This window comes from Mustelus asterias, chromosome 10 (assembly GCF_964213995.1).
Source record: "Mustelus asterias chromosome 10, sMusAst1.hap1.1, whole genome shotgun sequence".
In the NCBI taxonomy this organism is placed as follows: Eukaryota; Metazoa; Chordata; class Chondrichthyes; order Carcharhiniformes; family Triakidae; genus Mustelus; species Mustelus asterias.
In genome coordinates, this window is record NC_135810.1 from 127,692,325 (window position 1) to 127,712,160 (window position 19,836).

At 46.2% G+C, this 19,836-nt stretch overlaps 1 protein-coding gene across 1 annotated transcript in view; it reads right to left on the bottom strand.

Moving 5' to 3' along the window:
* Nucleotides 1–19,836, bottom strand: part of LOC144499967 (protocadherin-16-like) — a 502,287-nt gene that overhangs the window by 213,876 nt on the left and 268,575 nt on the right. The window contains exon 3 of the mRNA XM_078222709.1: nucleotides 1,678–1,866. Within this exon, the coding sequence (XP_078078835.1) occupies nucleotides 1,678–1,866 (189 nt within the window). The remainder of the gene's footprint in view (nucleotides 1–1,677; nucleotides 1,867–19,836) is intronic.

The following is a 19,836-nucleotide window of genomic DNA, read 5'->3' on the forward strand; positions in this document are numbered from 1 at the left end:
ATGGAAAAGGATGAGTGGTGTCCCAAGGGTAAGGTGTTGGATTGGGGGAAGGCTAACTTTAGTGGGATTAGGCAGAAATTGGCAGCTGTTGATTGGGAGAGGCTGTTTGAGGGTAAATCCACATCTGGCATGTGGGAGTCTTTTAAGGAACAGTTGTTAGGCCTGCAGGACAGGCATTTGCCTGTAAAAAGAAGGATAGGAAGGGTAGGATTTGAGAACCGTGGATAACCAGGGAAATTGAGGCACTGGTCAAAAAGAAAAGAGAGACGTATGTTAGGTCCAGGCAGCTAAAAACGGAGGGAGCTCTGGAGGAGTACAAAGAAAGTAGGAAATAACTCAAACGGGGAATCAGAAGGGCAAAAAGGGGTCACGAAATGTCCTTGGCAGACAGGATTAAGGAGAATCCCAAGGCATTTTATTCATAGGTTAGGAACAAAAGGGTTGTCAGGGAAAAAAATCGGACCTCTCAGGGACAAAAGTGGGGAATTATGCTTGGAGCCCAAAGAAGTAGGGGAGATCCTAAATGAATACTTTGCGTCGGTATTCACAAAGGAGAGGGATGTGTTGACTGGGAGTGTCTTGGAGGGGAGTGTTGAACCGTTGGAGAAAATCTCCATTACAAGGGAGGAAGTGTTAGGTTTGTTAGAGAATATAGGAATTAAGGGGTACAGTGAGCGGGCGGGTAAGTGGAGCTGAGTCAAGAAAAAGATCAGCCATGATCTTATTGAATGGCGGAGCAGGTTTGAGGGGCCAGATGGCCTACTCCTGCTCCTAGTTCTTATGTCCTTAACTAGTGAGGGTGAATCTGCAGGGAAATTGCAGAGATACAAACATTGTTGAGTGGTTATAATGGAGGACTTGAATTACCCAAAAATAGACTGGGATAGTATCAGTGAAATGGGCAGAGAGGGCAAGAGTTCCTCGAGTGTGTTCAGGAGAATTTTCTACAACAGTATGTATCCAGTCCAATAAGAAAGTAGGCACAGCCGGACTTGATCCTGGGACTGAGGTGGGCCAATCAGATCAAGTGTCAGTGAGGGAAGATTTAGGAAACAGTGATCATTGTATCATAAGGTTTAGGATGGTGATACAAAAGGACAATGGGCAATCCAGAGTAAAAATAATTAACTGGGGAGAGCTGACTTCAATGGGGCAGGAACAGAGCTGGGCCGGTTAGACTGGAATGAAATGTTAGCGGGAAAATCTGTCGCTGAACAATGGGATACCATCAAAACAGAAGGGCTTGAGGAAAGTTTGTGGTGGTGTTCCCCAGGGATCAGTATGATGACCCTTGCTTTTCCTGATGTATATTAATGATCTAGATCTTGGTGTTCAGGGAGCAATTTCAAGCTTTGCAGATGCCACAAAACTTGAAAGTATTGTAAACTGTGAAGAGGGTAGTGTAAAAATTCAAAAGATCAGAGACAAGTTGGTGGAGTGAGCAGATAAGTTGCAGGTGAAGTTCCGTGTGAAGAAGTGTGAGGTGATGCCTTTTGGTAGGAAATGGAGAGTCAACATAAAATCAATGGTAAAATTGTTGAAGGAGTGCAGGAACGGGGGGAGCTGGGTATATCTGTGCAGTAAAGGTGGCAGGACAGGTGGAGAGAGGAGTCAATGAAGCATACAATATCCTGGACTTTATTAATCTTTATTAATAGATTTGACAATATTTCTTACCCCATCAACTGCTGTCACAGTGAACTCATAGTGTTTGGGGCCCTCATCCCGATCCAGTTTCTTTGTTGTACAGACTCTTCCTGTCTGCTGGTTGATGGTGAATTGTGTGGGAGCCACGCTGCTGATTCCAGAGCCGATGGAATAAGTGATGGTGCCAAAACTTCCGCTGTCGGCATCTGTGGCTGAGACCTTTGAGGAACAAAAGGATAAAAATGTTAGTGTCAGGATCATGGAACTGGAGAACTGGAGCGTGTGAACTGCTGCCCACTCACCTGGCCTGGTAGAGATTTTCCTCCTCCAGCCAGGGTATGATCGACTGAACGGCTCCTGTACGGGTTTCCTGCAATTCTAAACTTGCTATCAAATCAGCCACAGTATAATAACAGAGAAGATGACAGTTAGGAGCAGGAGTAGGCCATTTGGCCCTTCAGACTTGCTCTGCCGTTCAGTAACATCACGGCTGATCTGACTGTGGCCTCAAATCCACATTCCCACCAACGCCTCACAACCTGTGATTTCCTTGTCAATGAAAAATCCATTGGACTTCATAGAGAATCATAGAAACCCTACAGTGCAGAAGGAGGCCATTCGGCCCATCGAGTCTGCACCGACCGGAGCACCCGGAGGAAACCCATGCAGACACGAGGAGAATGTGCAAACTCCACACAGACAGTGACCCGAGCCAGGAATCGAACCCGGGACCCTGGAGCTGTGAAGCAGCAGTGCTAACCACTGTGCTACCGTGCCGCCCCTGTGCTACCGTGCTACTTAGTGTCTTCAGCAGGACAAAGGTTGTGAATAACGTCCTTCCATTCTCTTCCACAGTTTCTGCACATTATCTAATCCAACAGTGAAAACCTTTACATTCCCAATCTACCGTAACCATTGGTGTAAATAAACATCTCAAAGTGCTTTATTGGGTCTGAGTCACTTAAGGAGATATTAAGGTAGGTGACCAAAGCTTGGTCAAAGATGTAGGCTTTAAAGAGTATTTTAAAGGGGGAAAGTGAGGTGGAGAGGGAAAAGGCAGAGAGATAGAAACATAGAAAATAGAAGCAGGAGGAGGCCATTTGGCCCTTTAAGCCTGCTCTGCCATTTATTATGATCATGGCTGATCATTGAATTCAATATCCTGATCCCCACTTCCCCCCATATCCCTCGATCCCTTTAGCCCCAAAAGCTTTATCTAATCACTGCCAACCCCTGGATCCAGAACCCAGAATCTGGACATCAGCAAGATCATTTACAGGCAGTGGGGTCAGGTTTCAATAGTTGTCAGAATACATAAGATGATGCCCATTCATTGAATCTAAATAAGTAAGAGAAAGACTGAACACGCAATGACAAGGTCCTTGGGAGCAGTTTGGATCCCAGATCAGACTTGGCACTCTGATTCAGGCAGTTTACATTCCCTCTCGTACAGTTAGAAAGAAGATCTCAGAAACCGCCAGACCATCACGAGATTGTGAGCAATTCTGTTTAAAAGTTGGATATGTTTGTTTAATCAGATTGCAGCTGGTTCATCTCCCCAAACTGGCCATTTTACAAAACCTACATAAACAATGGCCCTTAGTTCCAGGATTGGTGGACACACAACAGAATTCAACTCTCAGCTGCTTTAAAGTGGATTAAAGGCGGTAGCGACAGAGATCGTAGACACATTGGTCCATCTTACAAAAAATCTTTGGATTCTGGAACTGTGTCAAAGGATTGGGAAACTACCAATGTGGCCTTGTTCAAAAAGGGAAGGAGGCAAAATGCAGGAAAGTACAGACCGGTTAGTCTAAATTCAATTATTGGAAAAGTATTCGAATCGTTCAGAAGGGAATAGCAGTGCATTTAGAAAGTCTTCATCCAATAAAACAGAATCAGCACAGTTTCGTGAAAGGAAAATCACGTCTGACAAATTTACTCGAGTTCTTTGAGAAGGTATTAGCCAGAGTAGATAGAGGAGAACCAGTCAATGTTGTATATTTGGATTTTCAAAAGGTATTACAGGAGGCACGGTGGCACAATGGTTAGCGCTACTGCCTCACAGCGCCAGGGACCTGGGTTCGATTCCTGATTTGCGAGGGAATGCGAGGTGCTGATAAATGCGAGGTGATGAATTTTGGTAGATTGAACCAGGGCAGGATTTTCTCAGTTAATGGTAGGGCATTGGGGAGAGTCAGAGAACAAAGATATCTAAAAGTACATGTTCATAGCTCCTTGAAAGTGGAGTCACAGGTGGACAGAGTGGTGAAGAAGGCATTCGGCATGCTTGGTTTCATTGGTTAGAACATTGAATACAGGAGTTGGGACGTCTTGTTGAAATTGTGCAAGACATTGGTAAGGCCACACTTGGAATACCGTGTGCAATTCTGGTCACCCTGTTATAGAAAGGATATTATTAAACTAGAAAGACTGCAGAAAAAATTGACTAGGATGCTACCAAGACTTGATGGATTGAGTTATAAGGAGAGGCTGGATAGACTTGGACTTTTTTCTCTGGAGCGTAGAAGGCTGAGGGGTGATCTTATAGAGGTCTATAAAATAATGAGGGACAAAGAGTCATAGAGTCATAGAGGTTTACAGCATGGAAACAACCTCTTCGGCCCAACTTGTCCATGCCGCCCTTATTTTGTTTAAACCCCTAAGCTAATCCCAATTGCCCGCATTTGGCCCATATCCCTCTGTACCCATCGTACCCATGTAACTATCTAAATGTTTTTTAAAAGACAAAATTGTACCCGCCTCTACTACTACCTCTGGCAGCTTGTTCCAGACACTCACCACCCTCTGTGTGAGAAAATTGCCCCTCTGGACACTTTTGCATCTCTCTCCTCTCACCTTAAACCTATGCCCTCTAGTTTTAGACTCCGCTACCTTTGGGAAAAGAAATTGATTATCGACCTTGTCTATGCCCCTCATTATTTTATAGACCTCTATAAGGTCACCCCTCAGCCTCCTACGCTCCAGAGAAAAAAATCCCAGTCTATTCAGCCTCTCCTTATAACTCGATCCATCAAGTCCCGGTAGCATCCCAGTAAATCTTTTCTGTACTCTTTCTAGTTTAATAATATCCTTTCTATAATAGGGTGACCAGAATTGCGCACAGTATTCCAAGTTGGCCTTACCAATGTCTTGTACAACTTCAACAAGACGTCCCAACTCCTGTGTTCAATGTACTGACCGATGAAACCAAGCATGCCGAATGCCTTCTTCACCACTCTGTCCACCTGTGACTCCACTTGCAAGGAGCTATGAACATGTACCCCTAGATCTCTTTGTTCTGTAACTCTCCCCAACGCCCTACCATTAACTGAGTAAGTCCTGTCCTGGTTCAATCTACCAAAATGCATTACCTCGCATTTGTCTAAATTAGTGTCACAGCTGTAGAGAAGGTGGAAGCCGTGGAGGGATTGTCTACGGAGTCTCTGTGAGTGGAAGTTCAGAGCGGGAAGGGGTCGATAACTTTGCTGGGAGTTTTCTACAGGCCGCCCAATAGTAACAGGGATGTTGAGGAGCAGATAGGGAAACAGATCCTGGAGAGATGTAGCAATAACAGGGTTGTCGTGATGGGAGACTTTAATTTCCCAAACATCAATTGAAATATCCCGAGGGTAAGGGGTTTGGATGGGGAAGAGTTTTTTAGGTGTGTTCAGGAGGGTTTCCTGACACAGCATGTGGATAAGCCAACAAGAGGAGAGGCTGTACTCGATCTGGTAATGGCTAATGAGCCTGGACAGGTGTCGGATCTCTCAGTGGGGGAGCATCTTGAGGATAGTGATCATAACTCTATCTCCTTTACGCTAGCATTGGAAAGAGATAGGATCAGGCAAGCTCGGAAAGTGTTTATCTGGAGTAAGGGGAAATATGAAGCCATCAGGCAGGAGATTAGAGGCGTAAATTGGAAGGAGGCATTCTCGAGGAAAAGTACCGAAGTAAGGTGGCAGATTTTCAAGGAATGTTTGTCTGGAGTTCTGCATGACAACGTTCCGATGAGACAGGGAGGTGTTGGTAGGTTACGGGAACCGTGATGCACAAAAGCTGCGCTGTATCTCGTCAAAAAGAAAAGGAAAGCGTACAAAATGTTCAGAGAGCTAGGCGATGATAGGGATCTGGATGAGTATACGGCTTGTAGGAAGGGACTTAAGAAAGAAATTAGGAGAGCCAGAAGGGGTCACGAGAAGGCCTTGGCAGGTAAGATTAAGGAGAACCCTGAGACGTTCTATAAATATGTGAAGAGTAAAAGGATGAGATGTGAAGGAATAGGACCTATAAAATGTGAAGGTGAGAAAGTCTGTACAGAACCGGAAGAAATAACAGAGGTGCTTAATGAATATTTTACCTCGGTATTCACGGTGGAAAAAGACCTGGGTGGTTGTACTAAAGGATGGAGGCAGTCTGAAAAGATTGAGTATGTGGACATTAAGAAAGAGGATGTGTTGTAAATTTTGAATCGCATCAAGATAGATAAGTTGCCGGGACCGGATGGGATGTACCCCAGGTTACTGTGGGAGGCGAGGGAAGAGATTGCAGAGCCTCTGGCGATGATCTTTGCGTCATCGATGGAGATGGGAGAGGTTCCGGAGGATTGGAGGATTGAGGATGTGGTTCCTATATTCAAGAAAGGGAATAGGGATAGCCCAGGAAATTACCGACTGGTGAGTCTAACCTCAGTGGTTGGTACGTTGATGGAGAAGATCCTGAGGGACAGAATTTATGAACATTTAGAGAAGTTTAGTCTGCTCAAAAGTAGTCAGCATGGCTTTGTCAAAGGCAAACCGTGCCTTACGAGCCTGGTGGAGTTCTTTGAAAATGTGACTAAACACATTGATGAAGGAAAAGCAGTAGATGTGGTTTACATGGACTTCAGCAAGGCATTCGATAAAGTCCCCCATGCAAGACTTCTTGAGAAAGTGAGAGGGCATGGGATCCAAGGGGCTGTTGCCTTGTGGATCCAAAACTGGCTTGCCTGCAGACGGCAGAGAGTGGTTGTAGATGGGTCTTTTTCTGAATGGAGGTTGGTCACCAGTGGAGTGCCCCAGGGATCTGTTCTGGGACCCTTGCTGTTTGTCATTTTCATAAATGACCTGGATGAGGAAGTGGAGGGATGGGTTGGTAAGTTTGCCGATGACACAAAGGTTGGTGGTGTTGTGGATAGGTTGGAGGGATGTCAGAAGCTGCAGTGTGACATAGATAGGATGCAAGACTGGGCGGAGAGGTGGCAGATGGACTTCGACCCAGATAAATGTGTAGTGGTCCATTTTAGCAAGTCAAATGCGATGAAGGAGTATAATATCAAGGGTAAGACTCTTAGCAGTGTAGAGGATCAGAAGGACCTTGGGGTCCAGGTCCATAAGACTCTTAAATCGGCCTCGCAGGTAGAGGAGGTGGTTAAGAAGGTGTATGGTGTGCTGGCCTTCATCAATCGAGGGATTGAGTTTCGGAGCTGGGAGATAATGATGCAGCTTTATAAGACCCTCGTCAGACCCCACTTGGAGTACTGTGCTCAGTTCTGGTTGCCTCATTACAGGAGGGATGTGGAAATGATTGAAAGGGTGCAGAGAAGATTTACAAGGATGTTGCCTGGATTGGTTGGCATGCCTTATGAGGATAGGTTGAGGGCGCTCGGTCTTTTCTCCTTGGAGAGACGAAGGATGAGAGGTGACCTGATAGAGGTGTACAAGATGTTGAGAGGTATAGATCGGGTGGATTCTCGGAGGCTTTTTCCCAGGGCTGAAATGGCTCTACGAGAGGACACAGGTTTAAGGTGCTGGGGAGTAGGTACAGAAGAGATGTCGGGTAAGTTTTTCACTCAGAGGGTGGTGGGTGAGTGGAATTGGCTGCCGTCAGCAGTGGTGGAGGCAAACTCGATAGGGTCTTTTAAGAGACTTCTGGATGAGAACATGGGACTTAATAGGATTGAGGGTTATAGGTAAGCCGATATATAATCCGAGGTAGGTAGGGACACGACCAGCGCAACTTGTGGGCCGAAGGGCCTGTTTGTGCTGTATTTTTTCTATGTCCGGATGGGATTTATCCAAGGATTCTCTGGGAGGCAAGAGAAGTGATTGCAGAGCCTCTGGCTCTGATCTTCAGGTCGTCGTTGGCCTCTGGTATAGTACCAGAAGATTGGAGGTTAGCGAATGTTGTCCCATTGTTTAAGAAGGGGAACAGAGACTTCCCCGGGAATTATAGACCGGTGAGTCTCACTTCTGTTGTCGGCAAGATGTTGGAAAAAATTATAAGGGATAGGATTTATAGTTATTTGGAGAGTAATGAATTGATAGGTGATAGTCAGCATGGTTTTGTGGCAGGTAGGTCGTGCCTTACTAACCTTATTGAGTTTTTTGAGAAAGTGACCAAGGAGGTGGATGGGGGCAAGGCAGTGGACGTGGTATATATGGATTTTAGTAAGGCGTTTGATAAGGTTCACCATGGTAGGCTTCTGCAGAAAATGCAGATGTATGGGATTGGGGGTGATCTAGGAAATTGGATCAGGAATTGGCTAGCGGATAGGAAACAGAGGGTGGTGGTTGATAGTAAATATTCATCATGGAGTGCGGTTACAAGTGGTGTACCTCAAGGATCTGTTTTGGGGCCACTGCTGTTTGTAATATTTATTAATGATCTGGATGAGGGTATAGTTGGGTGGATTAGCAAATTTGCTGATGACACCAAAGTCGGTGGTGTGGTAGACAGTGAGGAAGGGTGTCGTAGTTTGCAGGAAGACTTAGACAGGTTGCAAAGTTGGGCCGAGAGGTGGCGGATGGAGTTTAATGCGGAGAAGTGTGAGGTAATTCACTTTGGTAGGAATAACAGATGTGTTGAGTATAGGGCTAACGGGAGGACTTTGAATAGTGTGGAGGAGCAGAGGGATCTAGGTGTATGTGTGCATAGATCCCTGAAAGTTGGGAATCAAGTAGATAAGGTTGTTAAGAAGGCATATGGTGTCTTGGCGTTTATTGGTAGGGGGATTGAATTTAGGAGTCGTAGCGTTATGTTGCAACTGTACACAACTCTGGTGCGGCCGCACTTGGAGTACTGTGTGCAGTTCTGGTCCCCACATTACAGGAAGGATGTGGAGGCTTTGGAGAGGGTGCAGAGGAGGTTTACCAGGATGTTGCCTGGTATGGAGGGGAGATCCTATGAGGAGAGGCTGAGGGATTTGGGATTGTTTTCGCTGGAAAGGCGGCGGCTAAGAGGGGATCTTATTGAAACATATAAGATGATTAGAGGTTTAGATAGGGTGGATAGTGATAGCCTTTTTCCTCTGATGGAGAAATCCAGCACGAGGGGGCATGGCTTTAAATTGAGGGGGGGTAGTTATAGAACCGATGTCAGGGGTAGGTTCTTTACCCAGAGGGTGGTGAGGGATTGGAATGCCCTGCCAGCATCAGTAGTAAATGCGCCTAGTTTGGGGGCGTTTAAGAGATCCGTAGATAGGTTCATGGACGAAAAGAAATTGGTTTAGGTTGGAGGGTCACAGTTTTTTTTTTAACTGGTCGGTGCAACATCGTGGGCCGAAGGGCCTGTTCTGCGCTGTAATGTTCTATGTTCTATGTTCTATGTTCTATGTTCTAAACTCCATCTGCCATTCGTCAGCCCACTGGCCCAATTGATCAAGATCCCGCTGCAATTGGAGATAACTAACCATGCCTCTGATATTCTCATCCAAATCATTAATATAAATGACAAATAACAGTGGGCCCAGCACTGATCCCTGAGGCACACCGCTGGTCACAGGCTTCCAGTTTGAAAAACAACTCTCTACAACCACCCTCTGGCTTCTGTCAAGAAGCCAATTTTGTATTCATTTAGATACCTCACCCTGGTCCCGTGAAATTTAACTTTATGCAACAACCTACCATGCCGTACCTTGTCAAAGGCCTTGCTAAAGTCCATGTGGACAACATCAACTGCACTGCCCTCATCTACCTTCTTGGTTACCCTTTCAAAAAACGCAATTAAATTTGTGAGACATGATTTTCCACTCACAAAGCCATGCTGACTGTCCCGAATCAGTCCTTGCATCTCTAAATGCCTGTAGATCCTGTCTCTCAAAATACCTTCCAACAACTTACCCACCACAGATGTGAGGCTCACTGGCCTGTAGTTCCCAGGCTTTTCCCTGCAGCCCTTTTTAAACAAAGGCACAACATTTACCACCCTCCAATCTTCAGGCACCTCACCCGTGACTATCGATGATTCAAATATCTCAGCTAGGGGACCCGCAATTTCCTCCCTAGCCTCCCACAACATCCTGGGATACACCTCATCAGGTCCCAGGGATTTATCTACCTTGATGCGCTTTAAGACTTCCAGCACCTCCTTCTCTGTAATATGTACACTCCTCAAGACATCAATATTTAATTCCCCAAGTTCCCTAACATCCATGCTTTTCTCAACAATAAATACTGATGAGAAATATTCATTTAGGATCTCACCCATCTCTTGTGGATCCGCACATAGATGACCTTGTTGATCCTTCAGAGGCCCTACTCTCTCCCTTGTTACTCTTTTGCCCTTTATGTATTTGTAGAAGCTCTTTGGATTCTCCTTTGCCTTATCTGCCAAAACAATTTCGTGTCCCCTTTTTGCCCTCCTGATTTCTCTCTTAACTCTACTCCTACACTCCCCATACTCTTCAAGAGATTCAAGACATAGATCAGCTAGATAGTCAATATCTTTTCCCAAAGGTAGGGGAGTCTAAAACTAGAGGGCATAGGTTTAAAGTGAGAGGAGAGAGATACAAAAGTGTCCAGTGGGGCAATTTTTTCACGCAGAGGGTGGTGAGTGTCTGGAACAAGCTGCCAGAGGAAGTAGTAGAGGCGGGTACAATTTTGTCTTTTAAAAAGCATTTAGACAGTTACATGGGTAAGATGGGTATAGAGGGATATGGGCCAAATGCGGGCAATTGGGATTAGCTTAAGGGTTTTAAAAAAAAGGGCGGCATGGACAAGTTGGGCCGAATGGCCTGTTTCCGTGCTGTAAACCTCTTTGACTTGGGTCACTGTCTGGGTGGAACATAGAACATAGAACAGTGCAGCACAGAACAGGCCCTTCGGCCCACGATGTTGTGCCGAGCTTTATCTGAAACCAAGATCAAGCTATCCCACTCCCTATCATCCTGGTGTGCTCCATGTGCCTATCCAATAACCGCTTAAATGTTCCTAAAGTGTCTGACTCCAATATCACTGCAGGCAGTCCATTCCACACCCCAACCACTCTCTGCGTAAAGAACCTACCTCTGATATCCTACGAACCCTATACTTATGCCCCCTTGTAATAGCTCCATCCACCCGAGGAAATAGTCTTTGAACGTTCACTCTATCTATCCCCTTCATCATTTTATAAACCTCTATTAAGTCTCCCCTCAGCCTCCTCCGCTCCAGAGAGAACAGCCCTAGCTCCCTCAACCTTTCCTCAGAAGACCTACCCTCCAAACCAGGCAGCATCCTGGTAATCTCCTCTGCACTCTTTCCAGCGCTTCCACATCCTTCTTATAGTGAGGTGACCAGAACTGCACACAATATTCCAAATGTGGTCTCACCAAGGTCCTGTACAGTTCCAGCATAACCCCCATTTGCACATTCTCCCCATGTCTGTGTGGGTTTCCTATGGGTGCTCCGATTTCCTCCCACACTCCAAAGATGTACAGGTTAGATGGATTGGCCATGCTAAATTGCCCCTTAGTGTTCCAAGATGTTTTGGTTAGTTGGATTAGTCATAGTAAATGTGTGGGGTTACAGGGATAGGACAGGGAAGAGGACCTGGTTAAGATGCACTTTCAGAGAGTCGGTGCAGACTCGATGGGCCTTCTGCACTGTAGGGATTTTATGGTTCTAACTACAACTTTACAGGACTATAGTAAGACCATAACTGGATATTGTGCGCACATTTGGCTTCCATATTTAAGGAAGGATAAACTTGCATTGAAGTCGGTTCTGCTAAGGCTCACCAGATTCATTCCTGGGATGAAGGGGTTGTATAACGATAAAAACTGGGTAAACTGGGTGTATAATTTCTGGAGTTTAGAAGAATGAGAGACGAATCTCAATAAAATCTACAGAATTCTGAAGGGGTTTTGATAGGGTGAATATTAAGAGACTGCATTTCCTGATTGGAGAATCTAGAACATGGGGGCACAGTTTCAGGGTAAGGAGCCAATTATCTGAGACTGAGATGAGGAGAAATTTCTTCATTCAGAGGATTGAGAATCTTTGGAATTCTCGAGAGTTGTGGATTCTCCATCACTGAATATACTAAAGGCTAGGATAGAGAGATTCTCCGTCTCTGAAGAATTAAGGAAAATGGGAAGCAGGAAGAAAAAATGACTTGAAGGCAAAGATCAGCCATGATTGTATTGAATGGGGGAGCAGGCTCGATGGGCTGAATGGTCTCGATGGGCTGAATGGCCTACTCCTGTTCCAATTTCTTATGTTCTTATGGAGTCTGAGGTCATGGACTAACTTCATGTAACGACTTTCACAGGTGAGGTTGGCTAACTGGGTCAGGTATGAATGAAGGAGCATTTAGGGAACAGCAATAAGAAGCTTGGGTTATCTCTGGGAAAGGACAAGCTGTGGTTTAAAGTAAAAATACTTCTTTGGGGCAATTTCAGTGCACTGCGGACAGATCTGGCCCAAGTTAAGAGCAGACAGTGGAGTAGTGGCATTGTCATTTGACGAGTAATTCAGAGACCCAGGGAAAGATCTGGGGAACAGGTTTCAAATCCTACCACGGCAGATGGCAAAATTGGAATTCAATTAAAAAAATCTGGAATTAAAAATAGTCTAAAGATGACCATTGTCGATTGTCTTACAACCCATCTGGTTCCCTTTAGGGAAGGAAATCTGCCGTCTTTACCAGGTCTGGCCTACATGTGACTCCAGAGCCACAACAATGTGGATGACTATAAAATGCTCCCCGTTAGGGATGGATAATCAATGCTGGCCCAGCAAATGATAAAAAACAGGGAAAACTGTACTTGAACACAGGGCTGCCTTTAACAAGTGGGACATGGGCGTTGCTGGCGGGCCAGCATTTATTGCCTATCGCGAGCTGCCCGAGGGCAGTTGGGAGTCAACTACATTGCTGTGGATCTGGAGTCACAGGTAGGCCAGAGCAAGTATGATTGATCTGAATTGATATGATTAAAGATTGGAGAGTGGCAAATGTTGTGCCTTTGTTTAAAAAGGGCTGCAGGGAAAAGCCTGGGAACTACAGGCCAATGAGCCTCACATCTGTGGTGGGTAAATTGTTGGAAGGGATTTTGAGAGACAGGATCTACAGGCATTTGGAGCTGCAAGGACTGATTAGGGACAGTCAGCATGGCTTTGTGAGTGGAAAATCATGTCTCACAAATGTGAATGAGTTTTTTGAAGGGGTAACCAAGAAGGTAGATGAGGGCAGTGCAGTTGATGTTGTCCACATGGACTTTAGCAAGGCCTTTGACAAGGTACCGCATGGTAGGTTGTGGCATAAGGTGAGGTATCTAAATGGATACAAAATTGGCTTCTTGACAGAAGCCAAAGGGTGGTTGTAGAGAACTGTTTTTCGAACTGGAGGCCTGTGACCAGCTGTGTGCCTCAGGGATCAGTGCTGGGTCCAAAGAACAAAGAACAATACAGCACAGGAACAGGCCCTTTGGCCCTCCAAGCCTGCGCTGCTCATGTGCCCAACTAGACCATTCGTTTGTATCCCTCTGTTCCCAGTCTGTTCATGTGGCTATCTAGATAAGTCTTAAACGATCCCAGCGTGTCCGCCTCAATCACCTTGCTTGGGAGTGCATTCCAGGCCCCCACCACCCTCTGTGTAAAATACGTCCCCCTGACATCTGTGTTGAACCTTGCCCCCCTCACCTTGAACCTGTGTCCCCTTGTGTTCGTCACCTCCGACCTGGGAAAAAGCTTCCCACTGTTCACCCTATCTATGCCCTTCATAGTTTTATAAACCTCTATTAGGTCGCCCCTCATCCTCCGTCTTTCCAGGGAGAACATCCCCAGTTTACCCAATCTCTCCTCATAGGTAAGACCCTCCATACTTCCCTGTACTCTCTCCAAAGCTTTCACGTCCTTCTGGTAGTGTGGTGACCAGAACTGGACGCAGTATTCCAAATGCGGCCGAACCAACGTTCAATACAGCTGCAACATCAGATGCCAACTTGTATATTCTATGCCCCGTCCAATAAAAACAAGCATGCCATATGCCTTCTTCACCACCCTCTCCACCTGCCACCTTTAAGGATCTGTGGACTTGTACACGCAGGTCCCTCTGTGTGTCTATACTCCTGATGGTTCTGCCATTTATTGTATAGCTCCCCCTTACATTAGATCGACCGAAGTGCATCACTTCGCATTTATCTGGATTAAATTCCATCTGCCATTTCTCCGCCCAATGTTCCAGCCTATCTATCTCCTGCTGTATTCTCTGACAATGTTCATCACTATCCGCAACTCCAGCAATCTTCGTGTCGTCCGCAAACTTACTGATCACACCAGCTATATCTTCCTCCAAATCATTTATATATATGACAAACAGCAGAGGTCCCAGTACAGAGCCCTGCGGAACACCACTAGTCATGATGTGGAGATGCCGGCGTTGGACTGGGGTGAACACAGTCAGAGTTTTAACAACACCAGGTTAAAGTCCAACAGGTTTATTTGGTAGCAAATACCATTAGCTTTCAGAGCGCTGCTCCTTCGTCAGATGGAGTGGAAATGTGCTCTCAAACAGGGCACAGAGACATAAAATCAAGTTACAGAATACTGATTAGAATGCGAATACTTACAGCCAACCAGATCTTAAAGATACAGACAATGTGGGTGGCCATCCCCACACCCCCACTTCTTGCCTTCAAACAACCACGCAACCTCAAACAGACCGTTGTCCGCAGCAAACTACCCAGCCTTCAGGAGTACAGCGACCACGACACCACACAACCCTGCCACAGCAACCTCTGCAAGACGCGCCGGATCATCGACACGGATGCCATCATCTCACGTGGGAACACCATCTACCAGGTACACGGTACCTACTCTTGCAACTTGGCCAACGTTGTCTACCTGATACGCTGCAGGAAAGGATGTCCCGAGGCATGGTACATTGGGGAAACCATGCAGACACTACGATAACGGATGAATGAACACCGCTCGACAATCACCAGGCAAGACTATTCTCTTCCTGTGAGGGAGCACTTCAGCAGTCACGGGCATTCGGCCTCTGATCTTCAGGTAAGCGTTCTCCAAGGCGGCCTTCACGACACACGACAGCGCAGAGTCGCTGAGCAGAAACTGATAGTCATGATGTGGAGATGCCGGCGTTGGACTGGGGTAAACATAGTAAGAAGTTTAACAACACCAGGTTAAACATGTGGCAAATAGTGACCACAACTCTGTTAACTTTAGGATAGTAATGGACAAGGATGAGTGCTGTCCTACGGGCAGGGTGCTAAATTGGGGGAAGGCTGACTATAGCCGGATTAGGCAGGAATTGGTGGATGTTGATTGGGAGAGGATGTTCGAGGGTAAGTCCGCGTCTGGCATGTGGGAGTCTTTTAAGGAACTATTGATAAGGCTGCAGGATAGGCATGTGCCTGTAAAAAGGAAAGATAGGAAAGGTAGGATTCGAGAGCCGTGGATAACCAGGGAAATTGAGGATCTGATTAAAATGAAAAGGGAGGCGTACGTTAAGTCCAGGCAACTGAAAACAGATGGAGCTCTGGAGGAATACAGAGAGAGTAGGAAAGATCTCAAACGGGGAGTTAGAAGGGCAAAAAGAGGTCACGAGATGTTCTTGGCAGGCAGGATTAAGGAGAATCCTAAGGCATTCTATTCATACGTTAGGAACAAAAGAGTTGTCAGGGAGAAAATCGGACCTCTCAGGGACAAAGTAGGGGAATTATGCTTAGAACCCAAGGGAATAGGGGAGATCCTAAATGAATACTTTGCATCGGTATTCACGAAGGAGAGGGGCGTGTTAACCGGGAGTGTCTCGGAGGGAGGTGTTGACCCGTTAGAGAAAATCTCCATTACAAGAGAGGAAGTGTTAGGTTTTTTAGGGAACATTAAAACTGACAAAGCCCCAGGGCCTGATGGCATCTATCCTCGACTGCTCAGGGAGACGAGAGGTGAAATTGCTGGGCCTCTGACAGAAATCTTTGTCGCTTCTTTGGACACGGGTGAGGTCCCTGAGGATTGGAGGATAGCGAATGTGGTCCCGTTGTTTAAGAAGGGTAGCAGGGATAACCCAGGAAATTATAGGCCGGTGAGCTTGACGTCCGTGGTAGGGAAGTTGTTGGAGAGGATTCTTAGAGACAGGATGTATGTGCATTTAGAACGGAACAATCTCATTAGTGACAGACAGCATGGTTTTGTAAGAGGGAGGTCGTGCCTTACAAATTTGGTGGAGTTTTTTGAGGAAGTGACAAAAACGGTTGACGAAGGAAGGGCCGTGGATGTCGTCTATATGGATTTCAGTAAGGCATTTGACAAAGTCCCACATGGCAGGTTGGTTAAGAAGGTTAAGGCTCATGGGATACAAGGAGAAGTGGCTAGATGGGTGGAGAACTGGCTTGGCCATAGGAGACAGAGGGTAGTGGTCGAAGGGTCTTTTTCCGGCTGGAGGTCTGTGACCAGTGGTGTTCCGCAGGGCTCTGTACTGGGACCTCTGCTATTTGTGATATATATAAATGATTTGGAAGAAGGTGTAACTGGTGTAATCAGCAAGTTTGCGGATGACACGAAGATGGCTGGAATTGCGGACAGCGAAGAGCATTGTCGGGCAATACAGCAGGATATAGATAGGCTGGAAAATTGGGTGGAGAGGTGGCAGATGGAATTTAATCCGGATAAATGCGAAGTGATGCATTTTGGAAGAAATAATGTAGGGAGGAGTTATACAATAAATGGCAGAGTCATCAGGAGTATAGAAACACAGAGGGACCTAGGTGTGCAAGTCCACGAATCCTTGAAGGTGGCAACACAGGTGGAGAAGGTGGTGAAGAAGGCATATGGTATGCTTGCCTTTATAGGACGGGGTATAGAGTATAAAAGCTGGAGTCTGATGATGCAGCTGTATAGAACGCTGGTTAGGCCACATTTGGAGTACTGCGTCCAGTTCTGGTCGCCGCACTACCAGAAGGACGTGGAGGCATTGGAGAGAGTGCAGAGAAGGTTTACCAGGATGTTGCCTGGTATGGAGGGTCGTAGCTATGAGGAGAGATTGGGTAGACTGGGGTTGTTCTCCTTGGAAAGACGGAGAATGAGGGGAGATCTAATTGAGGTGTACAAGATTATGAAGAGTATAGATAGGGTGAACAGTGGGAAGCTTTTTCCCAGGTCGGAGGTGACGATCACGAGGGGTCACGGGCTCAAGCTGAGAGGGGCGAAGTATAACTCAGACATCAGAGGGACGTTTTTTACACAGAGGGTGGTGGGGGCCTGGAATGCGCTGCCAAGTAGGGTGGTGGAGGCAGGCACGCTGACATCGTTTAAGACTTACCTGGATAGTCACATGAGCAGCCTGGGAATGGAGGGATACAAACGATTGGTCTAGTTGGACCAAGGAGCGGCACAGGCTTGGAGGGCCGAAGGGCCTGTTTCCTGTGCTGTACTGTTCTTTGTTCTCTTTGTTTAAAGTCCAACAGGTTTATTTGGTAGCAAAAGCTTGTGTGGCTTTTGCTACCAAATAAACCTGTTGGACTTTAACCTGGTGTTGTTAAACTTCTTACAGAAACTGATAGCCAAGTTCCGCACACATGAGGACAGCCTAAACCGGGATGTTGGATTTATGTCACATTATCAGTAACCCCCACAGCTTGCCTCCTGGACTTGCGGGCTATCCTGTCTGGAGACAATACACATCTCTTTATCCTGCGCTTAATGCTCCCTCCACCCACATTGTCTGTATCTTTAAGACCTGGCTGGCTGTAGGGATTCGGATTCTAATCAGTATTCTGTAACTTGATTTTGTGTCTCTGTGCCCTGCTTGAGAGCACATTTCCACTTTATCTGACGAAGGAGCAGCGCTCCGAAAGCTAATGGTAACACCACTAGTCACAGACCTCCAACCGGAAAAAGACCCCTCCACTGCTACGCTCTGTCGTCTATGGCAAAGCCAGTTCTCCACCCATCTAGCTAGCTCACCTTTTATCCCGTGAGATTTAACCTTTTGCACCAGCCTGCCATGAGGGACCTTGTCAAACGCTTTACTAAAATCCATATAGACTACATCCACGGCCCTTCCCTCGTCAATCGTTTGTGTCACCTCAAAAAACTCAACCAAATTTGTGAGGCATGACCTCCCTCGTACAAAACCATGCTGTCTATCGCTAATGAGATTATTCAGTTCTAAATGCGCATATATCCTATCTCTATGAATCTTCTCCAACAATTTACAGATTAAAGGGGAGGAGGTGCTCGCTGTCTTGAGGCAAATCAGAGTGGATAAATCCCCAGGACCGGACAGGGTATTCCCACGGATCTTGAGGGAAGCTTGTGTTGAACTTGCAGGGGCCCTGGCAGACATATTTAAAATGTCAGTATTCACGGGGGAGGTGCCGGATGATTGGAGGGTGGCTCATGTTGTTCCGTTGTTTAAAAAAGGTTCCAAAAGAAATCCGGGAAATTATCGGCCAGTACGTTTGACGTCGGTGGTGGGCAAGTTATTGGAAGGTGTGATAAGGGATAGGATCTACAAATATTTGGATAGACAGGGATTTATTAGGGAGAGTCAACATGGCTTTGTGCGTGGTAGGTCATGTTTGACCAATCTATTAGAGTTTTTCGAGGAGGTTACCAGGAAAGTGGATGAAGGGAAGGCGGTGGATGTTGCCGACCTGGATTTCAGCAAGGCCTTTGACAAGGTCCCTCATGGGAGGTTAGTTAGGAAGGTTCAGTCGCTAGGTATACATGGGGAGGTAGTAACTTGGATTAGACACTGGCTCAATGGAAGAAGCCAGAGAGTGGTTGTGGAGGATTGCTTCTCTGAGTGGAGGCCTGTGACTAGTGGTGTGCCGCAGGGATCGGTGTTGGGTCCATTGTTGTTTGTCATCTATATCAATGATCTGAATGATAATGTGGTCAATTGGATCAGCAAGTTTGCTGATGATACAAAGATTGGAGGTGTAGTGGACTGTGAGGAAGGTTTTCAAAGCTTGCAGAGGGGTTTGGACCAACTAGAAAAATGGGCTAAAAAATGGCAAATGGAATTTAACGCAGACAAGTGTGAGATATTGCACATGGAAGGACAAACCAAAGAAGAACGTACAGGGTAAATGGTAGGACTCTGAAGAGTGCAGTTGAACAGAGGGATCTGGGAATACAGGTACAGAATTCCCTAAAAGTGACGTCACAGGTGGATAGGGTCGTAAAGAGTGCCTTTGGTACATTGGCCTTTATAAATCGGAGTATCGAGTATAAAAGTTGGAGTGTTATGGTAAGGTTATATAAGGCATTGGTGAGGCCGAATTTGGAGTATTGTGTACAGTTTTGGTCACCTAGTTACAGGAAGGATGTAAATAAGGTTGAAAGAGTGCAGAGAAGGTTCACAAGGATGTTGCCGGGACTTGAGAAGCTGAGTTACAGAGAGAGATTGAATAGGTTGGGACTTTATTCCCTGGAGTGTAGAAGATTGAGGGGAGATTTGATAGAGGTGTATAAGATTTTGATGGGTATAGATAGAGTGAATGCAAGCAGGCTTTTTCCGCTGAGGCTAGGGGAGAAAAAAACCAGAGGGCATGGGTTAAGGGTGAAAGGAGAAAAGTTTAAAGGGAATATTAGGGGGGGGGGCTTCTTCACGCAGAGAGTGGTGGGAGTGTGGAATGAGCTGCCAGATAAAGTGGTAAATGCGGGGTCACTTTTAACATTTAAGAAAAACTTGGACGGGCTCATGGATGAGAGGGGTGTGGAGGGATATGGTCCAAGTGCAGGTCAGTGGAACTAGGCAAAAAATGGTTCGGCACAGACAAGAAGGGCCAAAAGGCCTGTTTCTGAGCTGTAATTTTCTATGGTTCTATGGTTCTAATTTCCCTACCACGGACGTCAAGCTCACCGACCTATAATTACCCAGATTATCCTTGCTACCCTTCTTAAATAACGGGACCACATTTGCTATCCTCCAATCCTCTGGGACCTCACCTGTGTCCAGTGAAGAGACAAAGATTTCTGTTAG